The 17,500-nt window shown below is 36.8% G+C and overlaps 2 protein-coding genes across 2 annotated transcripts in view; both read right to left on the reverse strand.

Annotated features, from left to right (window-relative positions):
* Positions 1-283: 283 nt before the first annotated feature.
* Positions 284-12,345, reverse strand: LOC105051514 (uncharacterized). Its single transcript, XM_010931996.4, is given in 7 exon segments — positions 284-720; positions 1,587-1,626; positions 1,629-1,644; positions 8,149-8,298; positions 8,406-8,522; positions 9,482-9,676; positions 11,975-12,345. Coding segments are annotated over 7 exon segments (831 nt in total). The 5' UTR covers positions 12,152-12,345; the 3' UTR covers positions 284-584.
* A 2,356-nt stretch (positions 12,346-14,701) lies between these two features.
* LOC140851529 (FRIGIDA-like protein 3) overlaps positions 14,702-17,500 on the reverse strand; it is a 12,077-nt gene continuing 9,278 nt past the window's right edge. Inside the window, exon 4 of the mRNA XM_073243098.1 lies at positions 14,702-15,359. Coding sequence (XP_073099199.1) covers positions 14,949-15,359 — 411 coding nt within the window. The 3' untranslated portion in view covers positions 14,702-14,948. The remainder of the gene's footprint in view (positions 15,360-17,500) is intronic.

Raw genomic sequence — 17,500 nt, forward strand, 5'->3', positions numbered from 1 at the left:
CAATGTTTATAAAGTATATCTGTGAAACAAAGCACAAAAGTGTCCAAAAAATTTTAAAATTGGTTAGTTTTTTCAGAAAAACAAGGCAGAATTGCCACCCCCTCCCCCACCCCCAACAGAAAAAAAGAAGAAGAAGAAAAGAAGAGTAGATCATTTCTGCAAAATTTTTATAGCTGAAATTGCCGTTATGAACTTTTTGACTGTAATACAGTTAAAACTCTGCCAAGCTCTAAAGATGAAAAAAAAATTACTCCATGAGAGAGAGAGAGAGAGAGAGAGTTCCTTTTACAAGTTGCATTGGTATTATGGCCTGGAAATAACCAAAATATTTCCGACAAAAACCATAGCCTTTGACAGCAACATAAATTCCTTGCATGCACCAAAAAATATTGACAACTCCATGGCATCTTCTACGTCTTCTATCCAAGAATGAAATAATGAGATGCCTCTTTATCCCCAGGACAAATACATCTAATACCCCCAAAACATCAAGGGAGTCAAAAGGAAAATGAAGTAATTGGGGGGAGGGATCCCCATCTGCCAGCCTATAAGCAAATGTTAGAATCTCTTATCAATGTATACGATCAATCCAAGTAAAAGAGAGTAACAATTTTTCGAAGATTCTTTGCCTCCTGGCATGTCTGCATGAGCAATCTGCTGTCATGAAATGCAAAACAGATGACTTGCTGTACCTTTGAGAGAATGTCCATGTTGCACAGCCTGTTGTTCCAGCACCAAAGTGTTAGCAGAATAGCTATTCCTTCTAGAAAAAGACTCGAAAATACATCATGCATTCACAATACAAGGATATCAGAAAGGTATCATAACTAAGACAAATAAATCTTCTAATCCCTTCATTTCCTATTATTCCTACAAATAAATGAAAATCCAAAAGTTAATGTGGTAAATGAGGGTTGAGCCACCACAAGCCATGTATAATGTAGAGAATAGCTTCACCATGAAATAAAATTAATGCAGCCTGATTCTTAATGGAATTGATACAATTAATTCTTTGCAGTTTGAAATTATATCAGCAATTTGGGAAAAATGATTTCCTACAAGTAGAATAAAATGCAGTGCATTTCTGTGTACTTGAAAGAGGGTGACAGTCAAATGTTGGTAAAACTTATGCAAGAACTCCAAAAAAACTTTTTGTTCACATTATAATCTTAATGGTTGTACTCCTAGAACAATCTATGGCAAAGGAGTTGACTCAATTTAAGTCTTTCAACAGTTCGCTCATGGTAGAAGAAACGTTGGGATAGAACATTTTAATCAACGTCCAATTTCCTGAACAGCATTGAAGTTAGAAAATGGGTATGATAAGTTGATCCTAGGGATCCAACAATGGGTTGAAGCATCACAAAATGATCATGATGCCCTTTTCTCAATTCAGACTGCACAAGAGCAAATTGATGTATTCACACACTAGTAAGAACCAGTACCAGAACCAAATCCCAACCCTACTAAATCTGTAAAACTGAGCAGAAATTTCAACTTGGATGTAAAATTTTGTCAATTGCTAATCAATCTTCAAAATTAGTGATCATGGACAAGAAAAGGTAAATGCAGAACCAGTAGCATACCTGCTAGCTTCAATCAATGGCAGATGATCATTCTCGGGTTCTCAATCAGATTTTTTACCTGCAAAATGAAAAGAAGTCATAAAAGATCTAAAAAAGACTACCTTTTCAAGGTGCAACTGACCAAACAATCTCACTAGTATTTCAAAATCACTATCATGAAGTTCCTTGTCCAGGAGATATAATGAATAATATCTTTTACACTAAAAGAAGCACAAAACATGTCTTGGGATGTATATCCAAACGAAATTATTCAACTTGATGATCCCAGAGTCAAGGTGGATGCCATTTTAAGAAGTTTTAGATTTCAATTAGTGGTTATTCCAGCTACTTGCTTGATGAGAACTAACAACAACAAAAAGGAAACTTGGAAATATCAAAATGTTCAAACTGATTTCATGATCCAGTAGCTAGACTAGCATGTTACAATGGATTTCAAAAATTCTGCAAAAATGGTGTCATATGCCTCTGGCCACGATATGAATAGCCACACTTTGACGGTTCTTTGTAACCACATCATCATACCACATATTCCAGGTTCAGGTCTTGACAACTTCTCCCTCTTTTTGCCTGCATGAGCATGTTTCTATGCAAACATTTTTTGGTCCTTAATTCCTTGCTATCTATGTATTATCCAGAAATAAAAGATAAAAGCACTGCAGTTGGATATTCATAGGCAAAAGGTTAGTAAATAAAAAAGGGAAAAAGGCACGTTCAGAGGCTGTTGAATCATTATATTTTTCTTTTTAATTTCTGAACCAGTGGTAATCAAATAAGGAAGTCAGTGAAAGAATCTTCTTCACACCCCCCATACAAAGAGAAGCAACCAATTTATGGCAGCCATATATCCACTTGTTGTGCAAGATTGACATCAATTCTGGGTGTTTTCTCTTTATCATTTGTTTCACCAACACCTTTCTGCCTTTTAGAGTAAGAACTTGAAACCCCACTCCCCCACCCAAACCTTCAAATCCACCCATACAAATATGTCTATGCATAGTGCATAAGATTTTTTTTTTTTCCCCGGGGTGGTGGGGTGGGGGGGGTGGTTGTGGGGTGGGCCCACAGTCTTTTCCTTTTACATGATTTGCAAAGGTTTTTCTGGAGATTCTCGACCCCAGGATTTGGGAGGGTGCAGCTTCTTTCTGCTTCCAAGCCTATTTTGATGTCTTCTAATTCTCGGGAAATTTTGTTGTATGAAACTTTAAATGGTTCCGGCCATCAGGAAAGAAGATAGTTAAACCATCATTAATATAAAAATTGGTTCTTTGAGAAGGGTGTTTGATGCACAGCAGCACGAGTCACTAGCGTGCCAAGCCTTGCCCTTAAATAGACATGATGATTGGGCCCATGTAGCTAAGTCAGCACATACATAAATGTGTACATAGACAATAAAAAATGTTACTTTTACCTAAGTGATGACTTTTACAATGGCCTGCTAGTGCTTCGGCTATTGTAAAAGGCAGTTATATTATGCAGCAAGTCAGCACTTAGGTAAAAGTCAGGCACATCTTAAATGTGTATATAGAGATAAAGTATCTTAATGGCCTAATATGAGATTAGCAAGGCATTAACTACTAACATTACTTTTTCCTAAATTTATTGAAAGATATTTATTAATCATCCAGAAGAAGAAGTGCCAATATAATTTAATGCAACAGGCAACTCTACTGAATGATAAGCAGCCAATTTTAAGTTGAAATTACAATAAATAAAAGATTTCATGAAACCTAAAAACTTGTAACTAAGGATTGGAGCAGCAGTAAGACAAAGGAACTATGAGCTTCTAGCCTAAATGGTTGGTACTCCAACCCGTCTGCCTAATACCCAACCAATTGAGGAAAAAGGGAAAAATTGTCAAATTTAACTCACTTGAGACACCTAGGTACATGCAATTTGCTTGGCACTCATTAGGTGGTTGGCCTGCATACACCTAGGCAGCTAGACCTAAGCAGGTTGAACACAGGATACATTAAGCCTAGGCAGCTGCTTCTAACTATAGGAGGCTCATTGCTCATAGGACTTTATCTATTTTCATCAATTTAAAATTATATATAATGTCCAAGAGGACAACTCGCGTTGCTTGATCATTATGGATAACTAGGAAAATGGAACACACCATACATGTGCGGTTCAGTAGCTTGATCATTTGAGAAATTTATTAAAATCCAGTTCATAGTGGAGCTTCATTATTTTCATGACCAACAATTTAAAAAATTCCCTTGAGATTTATTTAGAAAAAACTGATTGAACACTAAAAAAGAAAATGCAACTAAAAGATAGCATACTTCACCTAAGAAAGAACAATTAACTCTTGTTAATTTTCATGCCATGGATGATCTGGAGCAGTTGATGTGAAAGCCAGTTTACAAACGACCGATTTGGATAGCTAACAGAAAAATTGATTTGAGTATTAAATGTGTCAATTACCTTGCATTTTCATGGGTTAAAGAGAACATCAATAAATTCTCAATGCTGGCCATGCATATCAGATAATCACAGCTACCCTGCAAACTCTGTCATAAATAATAACCATTTGACTTGCAAATGGAAGAACACTTCAAGGTCACATTTGCAAAACACAATGTGATCTGTTCTCAATTTTCATAAAAATTGGAGTTATAATGATTAATGTTCGCTTTCTGTCTCTCAAAACCGCAGAGGCTTATTAAATAATTCTAATATTCTTAAAATTGAAAAATATGAAACATAACATGCCAAATATGGAACATCACACTCAATTTGGCAATGGTACAGTGCTCCCTAAGTTACACCATAAGGTGTATTAAACAGATGCTATCCTTTTATTGACCAATGGTAACAATGAAAGATAGTTCCCAACCATGTCTAGTTAGACTTATTACTTGGAAACATGGTCTGTCATACCACCCAATACCACTTAGTATGGAGCATATCTTACCATACCAATCTTGTACCAGTATGCTGTCTCATACTATACCGACACTCGGTATGCTATCTCATACCATATCAAACCACGTACTGATACTATAATATGATGGTACCAATATGGGATCCAGTATCAAGATGGTGAACCTTGCTTGAAAGTACTGGTTGATTTGTATTTTTGGCGGATGAAAGATGGTTGCCAACTAACTCCATCTAGGTAGAAGTATTAATTGAAAGTACTGGTTGATTTGTATTTTTGGCAAAGTATCAAATTGTTTTCTGTCATGCGATCTCACTTTCTTTCCTCTTTTGGTCTGTCTTAGTTCTTACTCCCTTTCACCCTGCAAAGCTTCCACTAGCTGCTGGTCACTCCTGGACCAGGGCCCCTGCTGCTTTTGTTGCTTAAATACCCGCTATCAACATATATAATGTAAAAAACTCCCTCAGCCAATGTGTTTGTTATAGTGTTACAACATCTGTTGGTGTAAACGGTAGGTTTAGTACCTAATAACTGCATTCATGGGTGGCTGCTCCAACTCCCATGCCATGTGGCATGGCCGTGGTGCAGGAAAAGTTTTGGCATTAGAGCTGGCCCTTGTGGCAACAATCCCATACTTTGAAGTAAACTAATGCTTGTCTTCTCCAAAGCTAATAACATTTCTTATATCGCCTTCAAACTCGCGCTTAATCTGAAAAAAAGGATTTGAAAATGTAGAGGAAAAAGCTAGCAATCCAGACAAGTTACCAAAATGGTTGTCAATTGGATACAATGGTCCATGAATGATTCAACCCAGTGAATCTCACTAATTTATACCATGTCGACTCAACAATAATCCAATACCATCTCCATCTAGGACCAGTTTGCCAACTACCTTGGACTGAACAGAACCTTGCCATGTCTTATATCACAACAATTTATTATCACTTTACTAGCATAATGGGAAGAGGTTTGAAATGCAATGATGGATTGCACTCAAGAACAAATCACTGCTGGCAACAACCTAAGCACAATCAGCAGCAGGTCTGATGGACCAAGCCGTTAAACCACATAGTAGGTGGAGGAAGCAAACATTCCACATGTCATTGACCTTAAGGCTTTCTTCCTCCAAATCTAGCCACTGGAGTGACTCCTCATCCAAACAATGGGCACTAGGAGATGAATCAATGGCATTTCCATGCATCAGACAGCTGGAGAACCTTCCACATCCAAACCAAACACCCACTGGAACAAGATAATCAATGAAAAGTAGAACAGCCTCAGAAAAACTACAATGCCTCTTCTTGAAGCTCTTGTACTGCCTCATTTGCTGCAAAAATTGACCCTTCCTCTACAAATTATTGGAGTAGATAATGTAGAAATGCCCCATGCAGCTCCTTGGGCATGGATATGGAGCACCGCACGCACTTCTGCTTCGAGGCTGCGAGGAAAACAATCAATTTGGATGGGGAGACGATCAACACTATGACTACCGAATTTTATCCAAGATGAGGTTGTCATTATTGAAAGGGTGAAGAGGGAGTAGCAATGAGAAAAGGTAGATATTCAGCCAAAAACAAATAAAAGAGGGGTTTCCTAAGCAAAGTTAGCAGGGCGCCAAGCAGAACAAACTTCGCACAAAGCTTCTCTATAAATGATTTTCAAAGAGAAGTCCCAAAATCTATGGGAGGTGGGGAGATAGATAGATACACACACAGAGAGAGAGAGAGAGAGAGAGAGAGAGGGGAGGCTAGCATTAATTGCTTAGGTGCAATAGGGCAAAATGGAATTTGGAGAATCGCTTTTAAACCAATAGAGATTAAAAGCCGCAGATAAGGGCATTGGCAACAATAGCTGCAAGCTGATGAAACATCAAGAACAACAGCCAAAGTTGCATCACAGAGTGTTTCACTGAGGTACGTGAACAGAGTCAGGTTTACTGGAAGTATTAAAGAGCATGTTAGATATAAATAAATTTTAAAAGCAATTACAAATTCTACAAACTAATTGTGAAGACCAAGACAAACTGTTGTCCTTGAAAATTATTACACAAAGGCACACACGACACAAATTAGAAAAAAAGTAATTAAAAAATAAGAATCCTAATGACGATATTATCATAAATAAGATGCTAAAAAAGGGAAAGGAAAAACATTGAATACATAAAATTGATTAGAAAATAAAGAAGAGGAAAAGAGACAGATTAGAAATATAACATAAAGTAACAAGCATCCACATTCAAAATTTATATGGTCCATCTCGATTTCTCTTTGAAATCTAATAAGGCATTAAAAATAAAAATGGCATGGAAGGCTAAGCATGGCAAGACTTTGAGATAATATTAGTGAGTCGCTTGGAAAGAGATAAAAGAAAAGGGAGAAGATTTGCACACAATGTAAGCAGATTTGTTGGGATAAAGGGAGAGGTAGTTTGGGGGAAAGGTAGGGAAGGAGGAGGGGGGGCGGGGGCATGGGGGGCGAGAGAGAGAAATTGGTGATGTTTTTCATTTTTCTATCAAGTATGGGGATTCTATACGTGAAAGGCATTTTTTATTTAAAAAAAAAAGTTAATAGATAGAATCCTATAAGGATACATCCATATTTCCCTTTTATAACATCGTCCATGCATTATCTCTAACTTCCGTAAGGTTCAGAATTTGAGAATCACAAGGTAGTTACAATTTTCTCATATAATTACCCAATTGCTGTGTATTCAATCACCATATGACAATGTAAATCTTTCAGGATCTCTTTCTGAAACTGAACTTATGCCCTATCAATTCTCTTCAAAAACTTCATCTAGCTCAAGCTTCCCCTGCCCCAATTATAACCACAACCTTCAAAGCACACATCCACCCCACTTCATGCACCATTGCATGCATATCTAATTTGTGATGGCTGTGGGCAACAACATGAACACACAGCTAGGTTGGCTGGTGTTATTTGAAATGACTGGCCCAACCTTCATATTGCTTATGCTGAGCACTAAAAAGCTAAGGACCTGATGAAGGCTGAGGCATGATCCCTGCTCAAAGGTAGGGAATTAGCAATAGAACACCACATTACCTCCACACTGGCACTAACATATTGCCAAGTTCTCCGTGAAATCTTGAACCATGGGTGAACTCCACCTTGGAATATCCACCACATCTTGAACAATAACCTTAAGAACCTTGAACCATATTAAGCTAGAAACTCATACACTGAAGGAAGCTTAGGCAAAGCAAGAATGAAAACATATATATTTAGCTTATATAGTTATGCACATGAATGCAAGAGATTACCCTTAAGAATATCCAAAGAAACAAAAATAACAGCTGTTAAATAGCTTTAAAAGAAAACACAATTACCAATAATATAACAGTCAATGGTAACAAGTGACAAAATATAATCAGACTAGTTTCTTAAAATCAGACCAAGTGTCTTTGCTATGGATATAATCATAACATACCTGTATGAGTATGAAAGGAAAATCATTGAACATAATTCATCATCAAATTTTTATGACTGTCACAGAAACAGCAAGAAACAGAAACCAAATGATATGACCTATACATAACTGGACTTTTCAAAGTGCATGCTCCGCAACACATCTTGAACCATAGGAACAAGACATATACAGCTCATTTTGATATATATGTCATTCAAAATTGGAACAGGTGAAAAAAATCTTCAGTCTTACTTTAGACAATAATTCCTGGCTCTCTGATGGCTGCATGTTCAGGCTTTGGGGCAAGATTACAGTAAGCAACTCTGGCTTCTCCGCTCTTAGAGCACCTCTGATAACAGCTGCATTAGTTCCAGATGCTCCTGAAGTAAAAATATGATTTTTCTGCAGTGACATTAATAGGTTCTAGATATTCAGAATCATGATTAAGTGAAAAAGGGATCGATAGAATGATACAGAGCCAGAATGGCAGCAAAGAAAGAAAATCCTACCGCTATCACCATAGCATAACTCAGAATCTCTATAAGCTGCTGATGCATAAATCCCATATTACGTGTCCCAAAGAAACCAATGGCTCTAGGTCCTTGCTGTTGAATAGCCAATAATTCCTGCAAAAATAATTGTTAGAAATCAACATGAACTGAAACAAAACAGCCCTATCCCTGTCTGTGTATTTCTATATTGGTGTCTGTGTGTAGGGATAATTAATGTATGCGCATAGAGGTATAAGCTAAAAAGTTGAACTACTGTTTTCATAATGTGTTTATGAATGCATACAACTGATATGCAAGTTCACAAGAATGAGACGAGTTAAGATTGAAAGAACCTCAGTTATAATATCTAATCTCCAGGCTATGGATATCATTCTTAAATGTCAACATTCAACAAACTGCTGAAATTATCACTTAACAAGCATGATATAAAGAATGCTCAAGATGGATGCATATACTTTTGTTTTACTTCCAATGTTAGCCATCTTCCTTTCTAGGATGAGTGATCAAAGTTTAAATCCATGACATAATGGTTATAGTATGCTTTATTACCATCTAAGCTATGAGTAAGAAATATCATTTATATTTAATACTGAACCATATACAACAGGTACAGCAATACATTAGAGGAAAAAAAGTAATCAAACTCTCATTTACGAAGTACAAGGTGATTATGTCACATTAACCTCTGAGATACATCGACAGCTTGAGACATTGTGAGCAATAAAGCTCAAACAGTTTAAAGAAGTCAACACTAGAAAATCATATAATCTTCCCTAAAGAGGGCTGCACAGAATTTCAAGAGGCTGGTGTTTTAGAAATATCATAATCTATCAAATGAATAGATTAAATCTTAATATCTTGGTTTTGAAGATATTTAAAGTTGATTAATTGGTTTCTGATGTTGCCAAAGCAATTCACTGCAGTCTTTCTCGAAACACAAGTTAAAATATCCCATCCAATGATTAATCATCAATTGCAATGCCAAGTCCAATGTGGACGATAAGACATCTGATGAAAATTCTCCATAAGCTGGATATGCCATGACATTAAACCCTAGAGACAAAAACAGATACCTGCAGATAATCAATATCAGGAATTGGCTTGTACTCTGATAAAACAACTGTGTTTGAGCCTTCAACAACAGACTGTGCTTGTGTAGGAACTTGGACCCCATTCTCCTCATCAGACCCAAGCAAATCTGACTTACTCCTATGTTGATTCTCCCAATTACTTCCAACCCCGCTTCTTTTCATATATCCACAAAGCCACTATACCATTACATAAAAAAACAGTCCCTGGTAGTAAATCATCAGTGAAGACCAAATATATCACAAGACTATAACATTAACACAGTCCACAAGAGAAGAATATAAGCTTCTAGAAAAATGGATACAAAGTGTAACAGAAATCATGGAGAACTCAGTAATTTCTCCCACCTAAATTCTACACTTTGAAAGTCAACAGACATTTTTGACATGAAAAAGAGAGAGCATGATCCGTGGCCCCTTGACATATTCTCCAGAAAAATAATTTGTGTTGAACCTCAATAAAGGACACACTATGGCATTATACATTAGACAAGAACGCTAAAAATGAAGACTTAAATCAAACAGTATCTTGTATCATGTGTAGGGCATAATTAATAGTCAAAACATAGAAACCTTGTCTGACCGACATCAAAGTCGATTAAAAGCTACAAATAGTTTTTGCAGAAAAAACTTAAAACACTTAAATCTTACTTTATTACAAAGATGTCATTACATTACTAGTTCTGTTTTTTCTTCAATGCTTTTGTTAGTTCACATGTAGTTCTATGATGATGCAAATCTTAAGCTTGAAAATTAGAGCTAACGTCTGAGATATCCATTGACTGGTTACAAGTGTTAATGACAGGCATAAACATGCAATGCTTTAAAATTTAAATCACAAAACAAAATTCACAAGTAATACTTTCCCAATGCATGGGTAGTACGTATTCAGTCTCTACAGATGGAAAAGTAAAAATTAATGTCCAAATTCATTGTCATGGAAGAATAAGAAAGAGATCAAACTACATCTTATATACATAAAAATTGACTGCCACATTTGAAATTCAAAATGCTGTATTTCTGATTCTGATAGCGCAGACTAATAAAACCAATCGTATCTTACCATATATAATGGGAAAGCCTTTGTTGCAGGACAAACAATATGGCATGTATTCTTTTTTCTTTTTCTTTTTTCTTTTTTAAGTTCCCCCCCTCAAAGAATCAACCCAGCATTACTTTTGAAGGGACTCAAGAGATACCACTTTAAATATAATGCCAAGAAAAAGAGAAGCATGGGGGACTTCATCTCCTGTCAGTAATTATGAAAGGAAAACTAGAGAAGTATATCAACTAAAAGAAGAAGTATATTTATCACTTCACAATTAAAGCTCCAATGCTTTTTCAAATGCACATCCATCATACTTCAAACAATAAATGATAATTGATGGAATCACAGGTTTCCATCTAACACTCCTGCTTGAAAAGGCCTTTTGCATTGAACATGCCCAACAAAGGTATGATCGAAAAGAAACCTTTACAGAACTACAAATTTCATGTTGAGATTAGCATATCACCTTCAGTAAATTTACCTTTCTAATGATTTTAAGTTCACTTCCACATGCCACCCATGATAAACAACACATAAACTGTATCAGTTGATGATACAATACCCAATGTAAGATACAAAATATGCATTCATTTTTCCAATATTTAAAAATGACATTTCATATTGGAAATTTATCTAGAAGTACCAAGACCTTTTCAGCATATGTATGCACAGATGAGGCCTATTAGAACACTGTATTTCTACTATCCTCAAGAAATTTTTACCATCCTATGACCTATTAATGATCCCCAACATGCAAACCCTTTAATTACCAACATGAACCTAAGTCCATCCCATATGCACCAAATCGAACTGCCAAATGTTTCATTAAGATTCACGAGATAGCTCAGAATACAAAGAAGAATGGCAAACCATAGACTTAAAAGACAAAAGAATTGTCTAGCTGAAAATGCCGAACCTAATACAAATATCTGAGTGAAAACATTTGACATTAGAAATTTATCTTTAAGTGTCAAAATACATTAGGCATTTGCATGCATAGATAAGCCCCACTAGAACATTATATCTCCACTCCCCTCAAGAAAATTTTAGCCGATACCTTTTGTTTCCACTCTTTCTCACCTATTCTGCATAGGAATTGTCGTATGACTTCCAAGACGCGACCTTTTTTGTACCAACATAAATATAAACCCCCAAAGGTCCCACACACACAAAAGGAGATCCAACTCCCAAAAATTAAACTAAAATTCACAAGATAGCTCGGAAAACAGAAGAATGCAAAATGCTAAAACACTAAAAACTTAAAAAAAAAAACCAACACCTGTCTAGTAGAAACCATAAACGCTGAGCACACTTCCTAAGACAACCACATGGAAAGATTGGGGGTTAAAAACTAGTTGGAGCGCGGGCAACAAGTTTTGACAGAAACAGGGCTAAAGATTCCTCCTTTAGAAAGAGAGAGAGTGTGTTACCATAGGTCTCGAATTGATGGGTCTCATGGCTCCATGCCATCCCCCATAGAAGGAAGAAGGATCGAGGGATGAGCAGGGAAAGCTAGGGTTTTGAGGGGCAAAACAATGACCGCATGAGAGAGAAAGCGCTGGTTTTGGAGGCCGCAGGAGAAGCCCCAGGGGTGGAGAAGAGCCCATCCCTTCTCCCCTGACTTTTATTATTTCTACTCTATCGGGCAACTTCTTTTCTCCTCCCTTCCTTTCTCAAAGAGAATATATACATATAGACAGAGAGAGAGAGAGGAATTGAGGAAAAGAGATATGACTGGTTAACAAAACCTCCCCTGTCATGGACGCCCCTAGTTTTGTCTCCTTGCCAGAAAGAGAATAATTTCTCTCATTGGAGTCTTCCCAGCTTTGGCCCTGGTGATGTTACCAGTTATGAAACCTTCGCAATTTACAAAGGACGTATTTTTGGGATTCAAAAGAAAGCAAGGTAGAAAGTAGTGCACTTTTCCCCTTACCTTTCTGGCTGGCCGGATCCACTCGGGATCCGAATCCAAGTATACTATAAGATGCTTAGGTTCAGGCTTGGGCTTAGGTTTTTAGCGCTATTATATTGATCACTTCTATGTTGGGTGCAAATGTGCTGAGTCAAGCTGAGCAACAGGTAGCTTGGGCTCAGCTCACTACAACAAAATGATTATCGAACTCAAGTCGGGCTTGATAGAGTATGTTCGAGCTTGATTTACTTATCATCTATCGTAACCAAGTTTGAATAAGTTTTTTTGTTGAATCAATCCAAACCTCTTTTTAATTATGCCAAATAAAATTTTCAAGTTTGGCTTTTTCATTTTTCTATCTATACCCAGCATGAGCAAGTTATTGGAGAGTCCAAACTGTTATTCATTTGCAGCCTACTTTTATGCTGCATGACCATCATTTATGTCCATTTTCAGATGCAAGACAAGCTTTATTTTTTTTTTTTAAAAAAATCATTTGCAGATGGATTATGTGGGATTTTACCAATTCGCCATCACTAAAATTACTCTGCATTGTGAGCAGGTTGGTTGAATCAAAGCAAAGCTTTCATGCTTTAGTGGGCAATGCATGGTTAGTATTGTATAATTGACTTTCATTAGGTAAGTGAATAGGAGACAATAGGCATTGAACACCTAAATATATGGGGTTTAATAGCAGACTTATTTTATACCAGCCTCAATTACAAGACATGCAATATGATCGTTAGTTCTGGTTCATTTTAAATTTAAATTTCAATTTCAAATATCAGTCATTAATATATTTGGTTCATGTATTAACAACATAGGGCACCATCATTGTCATTTATAGTGTATTTCAAATTCAAATTTAAATTTTAGTAAAAATAGTAATCATGTTTGTATATGATTGCATGAATCAAGACTACTATCAATTATTGACATTTGAAATTTAAAATTAAATTTAAAATACATTGAACATGATAATTATATTAGCATATCTCCAAATTGCATGAATCAAATATGCTATTAATGATTGATGTTTGAAATTCAAGTTCAAATTTAAAATGCATCAAAAATGATAATTCTATTGATATATCTTGTGATTGAGGCTAATATGATTCAAATCTATGGTCAGGATTGCTCATACAATGTGAATCTAGTCTAAATTAAACCACACATTTTAGTAAATAAGACTGGTGTTCATCACCTAATTCCAGCGCTATTAAAACTATTCAATACAATTTTCAGAGCCAAACCTCATGCAATGCTAAAAGGGAAATGAAGCAAGTTCTTTTTTTTTTTTTTTAATCTGTTTTGCCAAAAGGATTTTAGATGAGGAAATAGGAACAAAGAGAGCCGGACCCAGCCGAGTTCCACAATTTCTAATGTCCATGTCCCCCTGGATTCCAAGTACTTGGTGACATGATTGGTGTGGCAGACTGAATTCTTCAGAATTTACACAGCTTTCTCAGTTACGGAGACGACTAAACAGACTAGCCAAAAGGAGACTTAGAACCACCTGATCGGTCATCAGCGATATCTTCAAATAATCGGGCAGAAGCTGTCCATAATTGAAGAACAGGACCAAAATGATATTAAGCTGGGTTATCAGATCAAGCCTATCTTCTCATCTCCAGCCTGCTTTACTCCAATAAACTTGTGCCATGCATCAAGACCTGAAATGCCAATAAATCCTCAGATATGGTTGCTTGATCTGAATTTGGAGGCACTGTAACTGAAACAATCTAATCAATGCCTTTTTTTTCTTCTTCACAACGGTTACATCCTGAGAAAGAAATTGTTTATGAAGGTACATGGGTACGCTAGAGCGGAAGGGAAGCGAGAGAACCGAAGTTGTTTATCCTCCTCTGACACATCCGAGGCATTGAAGACCAGGGACACCCGTTTCAAATCTTCTGTTAAAATCTGTTGGCAGGTTCAGAATCAATCAAAACCACTCATCCGTCGATTAACTGAGAGCTCTTCAATTCCAGTAGAACTGGATATGCAATTAATGACAGCTTATACCATCGCCATGATAGCTTAGTTAAACCCCACACACAATCAAGACACTGGAGAATTGTCTATAGATCATTCCACGCCATCAACAGTGTACCAAAAACATTTCATGAGAACCATTACATACAAAGGTCACCATCTAAATTGTGTGCCCCAGCTGAAATCAAGTCAAGTCTTTTGAACAGCATGCGGCAAGCAAACCGTTCAGTAAGAAACAAAACGCACAATCTTAGAACCACCGGGAATGGAACATAAGATATAAAAGTTAAGTCACAACTAAACATCAGAAGAAAAATGTCATCAGTCAGAAGGATAAGAACGTAGGCTTTTCACAACTCACAATGGACAAACACTTATAACACAAGGAACAGACTACTTTTGAGCTACTTAGACTTCAGTTAATCCATACATTGCTGCACCCGATGGGTTAAAAGCTAGTAGTTAGGAAAGATCATGAACACGGGCACCTTCTCCATTTAGTGTAAATAAGCGGCTTGGTACTGGACCTGGTAGCCATTCCCATAGTACGTTGTATGGGTCGGAGATATGGTATAGGGAGCTGAACCCATTAGTGCAGGATGATGGGTTTCAGCTGGATACACATACTGCCTGTCATATGGATACGGGTATCTCTCAGGGGGTGCACGATAGAAGCTTTTGTCTGGAATGCTGGTCACACGAGGAGCATAAGTAGTGCCATTGGCACGGGGCCTCTTCGACTGTGGCTTTGCAGCTTCAGCAGCTCTCCTCTTATCAGCCTTGGCCTTCTCTAGCTGGAGGATTCTTTTCTGAAGTGGATCAGTTGGGTATTGCTCCTCAAGCTTGTGCTCCTCAATACACTTCATGATAGCTTTAAGGGCAGACAGCTCACGTTCATTTGTTTCATTCTAAAATATAACAAATGGTCAATCCAGTGTCAAAGTAACAATAAATATGTAACATAGTATTCCTACTACATGAGGTGATCGTAATTTGATTATCCTATAATCCTGGTCTGGACAACTTTTAAAGTAAACAGCATTCACAGAAAACCAACATGATTGGTTTTCTAGTCTACCCATACCCAGCACAACTTATGCAGATGCGATAACAACAAAGCGAGAGGACATTATTGATGGCTGTGATTATATCAAGATAACTTTAACAAACTTTTTCCATAACTATAAAAGTTTATAAATAATTCTGCATTATTGTTTTGTGCAACATCACTTTTTTCCCCCAAGACACTGAGAAAAGGAGACTCAATAGTTGCTTTCATTAAAGGGGAGGGCTCATTTAAAGAGGGGAGAGCCTTGCAGCTTCATGCGCAAACACCAAGCCACACTTGGAAGTTCGCCTTATAAATAGAAATCCGTTAATCACAAGTCCCAACCCTCGAGTAATGTATTTTCAGTCTAAAGCTGGTCAAGAGATCCTGGTGTGAATCAGATTAGCAACGAATCAAGGATACTCATGGATACCTATACTGAATCAGGAAATCATCTTCTGGGTGCCTCCAAAAAGCTTTGTTACGCACCATCTGGAGTCGGACCAGACCACCTACTTTTGATTGCCACTTGAGGAACTTGAACAATATCCACACAAAGTTTGAATTTTGAGACATTCCTGTGCAGTAATTACAAAGAGTTGAAGGATTCCATCTGCTAGCGGTATAAGCATCTTCTTATTCCAAATATCGAGGTGACAGTAAACTTCCACTATTTAGTCACCTTATAATCTCTTCCCTCATAGAAATCTTTTCACTCCTAGAACGGGAAAAAATTGTGAAACACCATAGACTGCTAAAGATAGTCTATTCTCTAATTCACCAAACTGATGGTACCCAATTTGAGAACATCCATTGCCAAATTCACAAATAAGTGGAGGAAGGAAGATAGGCTACTAGCTAGCCTTGACTAAAGATTTGTCACAGATATACATTAATTCAAGATGTTCTTATTCACCAACATGCCTCTATTGGGAATTTGCCACCAAATTAGGGAGGGTTAACTTTGAAAGAAGCTGGTTTTTTGAAACAAGAAAAATTCAAAATCATGAAATAAGTCCCGATTTATGTATATGTTTAGTAGAAGCCTGCGATAAATGTTTTCTGCAGCTGATATGGGAAAAGGATCAAATTTAACAAAAGCTAGCCCAACATAGCAATAGTCAAAACTAGATATTTATTATATACAAACAAGTTTGCTCATTAATTTAATTGAATTTAAAGTTAATTTAAACTATAAAAGTATAAGCCATGATCACTTTGCTCAAAATATCCAAGGGTCACCAGAGGACAATGACATCCTGCTGCAACAAAATGAATTTCCATGTTTATAGTCCAGAGGTATCTTAATGCTCGAACTGATGGCACTTATAAAAATAATAAAAGAAAGAGTGGCAAGTTGCACTTTTTTAAAATCAGAAGAGCTCTAAAATCTCCTGATGCATTTCCAATTGTTCCCTAAGTGCACATATTTACATGCACTGCAACCTTAATTAAGGTTCCAAGGTTACCCAAAGTCAAAAACCGGTTATCTTCCATTCCCTCTCTTAGCATGACTACACATGAAAATGTTATTTTTGGGGAATCAGAAAAGCTTGCAACCCTGTTGATGCTTTGAAATCTTCATGGCACATATCTTATATGCAATAAAATATACCTTTCGATAGGAAAAACAGATGCCTTCTTTCACATATAGTTACTTGGTGACAAGCTACCTCACATGCAAACAAGAAATTTTGCACTTCAGTAAGGTCATCCCTCTGTCAAGACTTAACCCAATAATAGTGCTCCTATATAGAAGTAAGACCATTCGAACTAGTTTCCCACTTGGATTCCCAGATAAGTCCAAATAACACAAATTCCAAAGAAGGCACGCAACCACATCCTTTGGGTACTTTCATGCATCAGCTGATTCAGTATCAAGCATAAGAGAGTGCCTATATTTTCAGTTTAACAAATGGTGTAGCAGGCCCCAAATAAAAATCTGTATGTTGCATGAATAAATAGCGATTGTCTAAGTGCTACTAGCAGAGTCCAGAAATG

Source organism: Elaeis guineensis, chromosome 9 (assembly GCF_000442705.2).
Source record: "Elaeis guineensis isolate ETL-2024a chromosome 9, EG11, whole genome shotgun sequence".
Lineage (NCBI taxonomy): Eukaryota > Viridiplantae > Streptophyta > Magnoliopsida > Arecales > Arecaceae > Elaeis > Elaeis guineensis.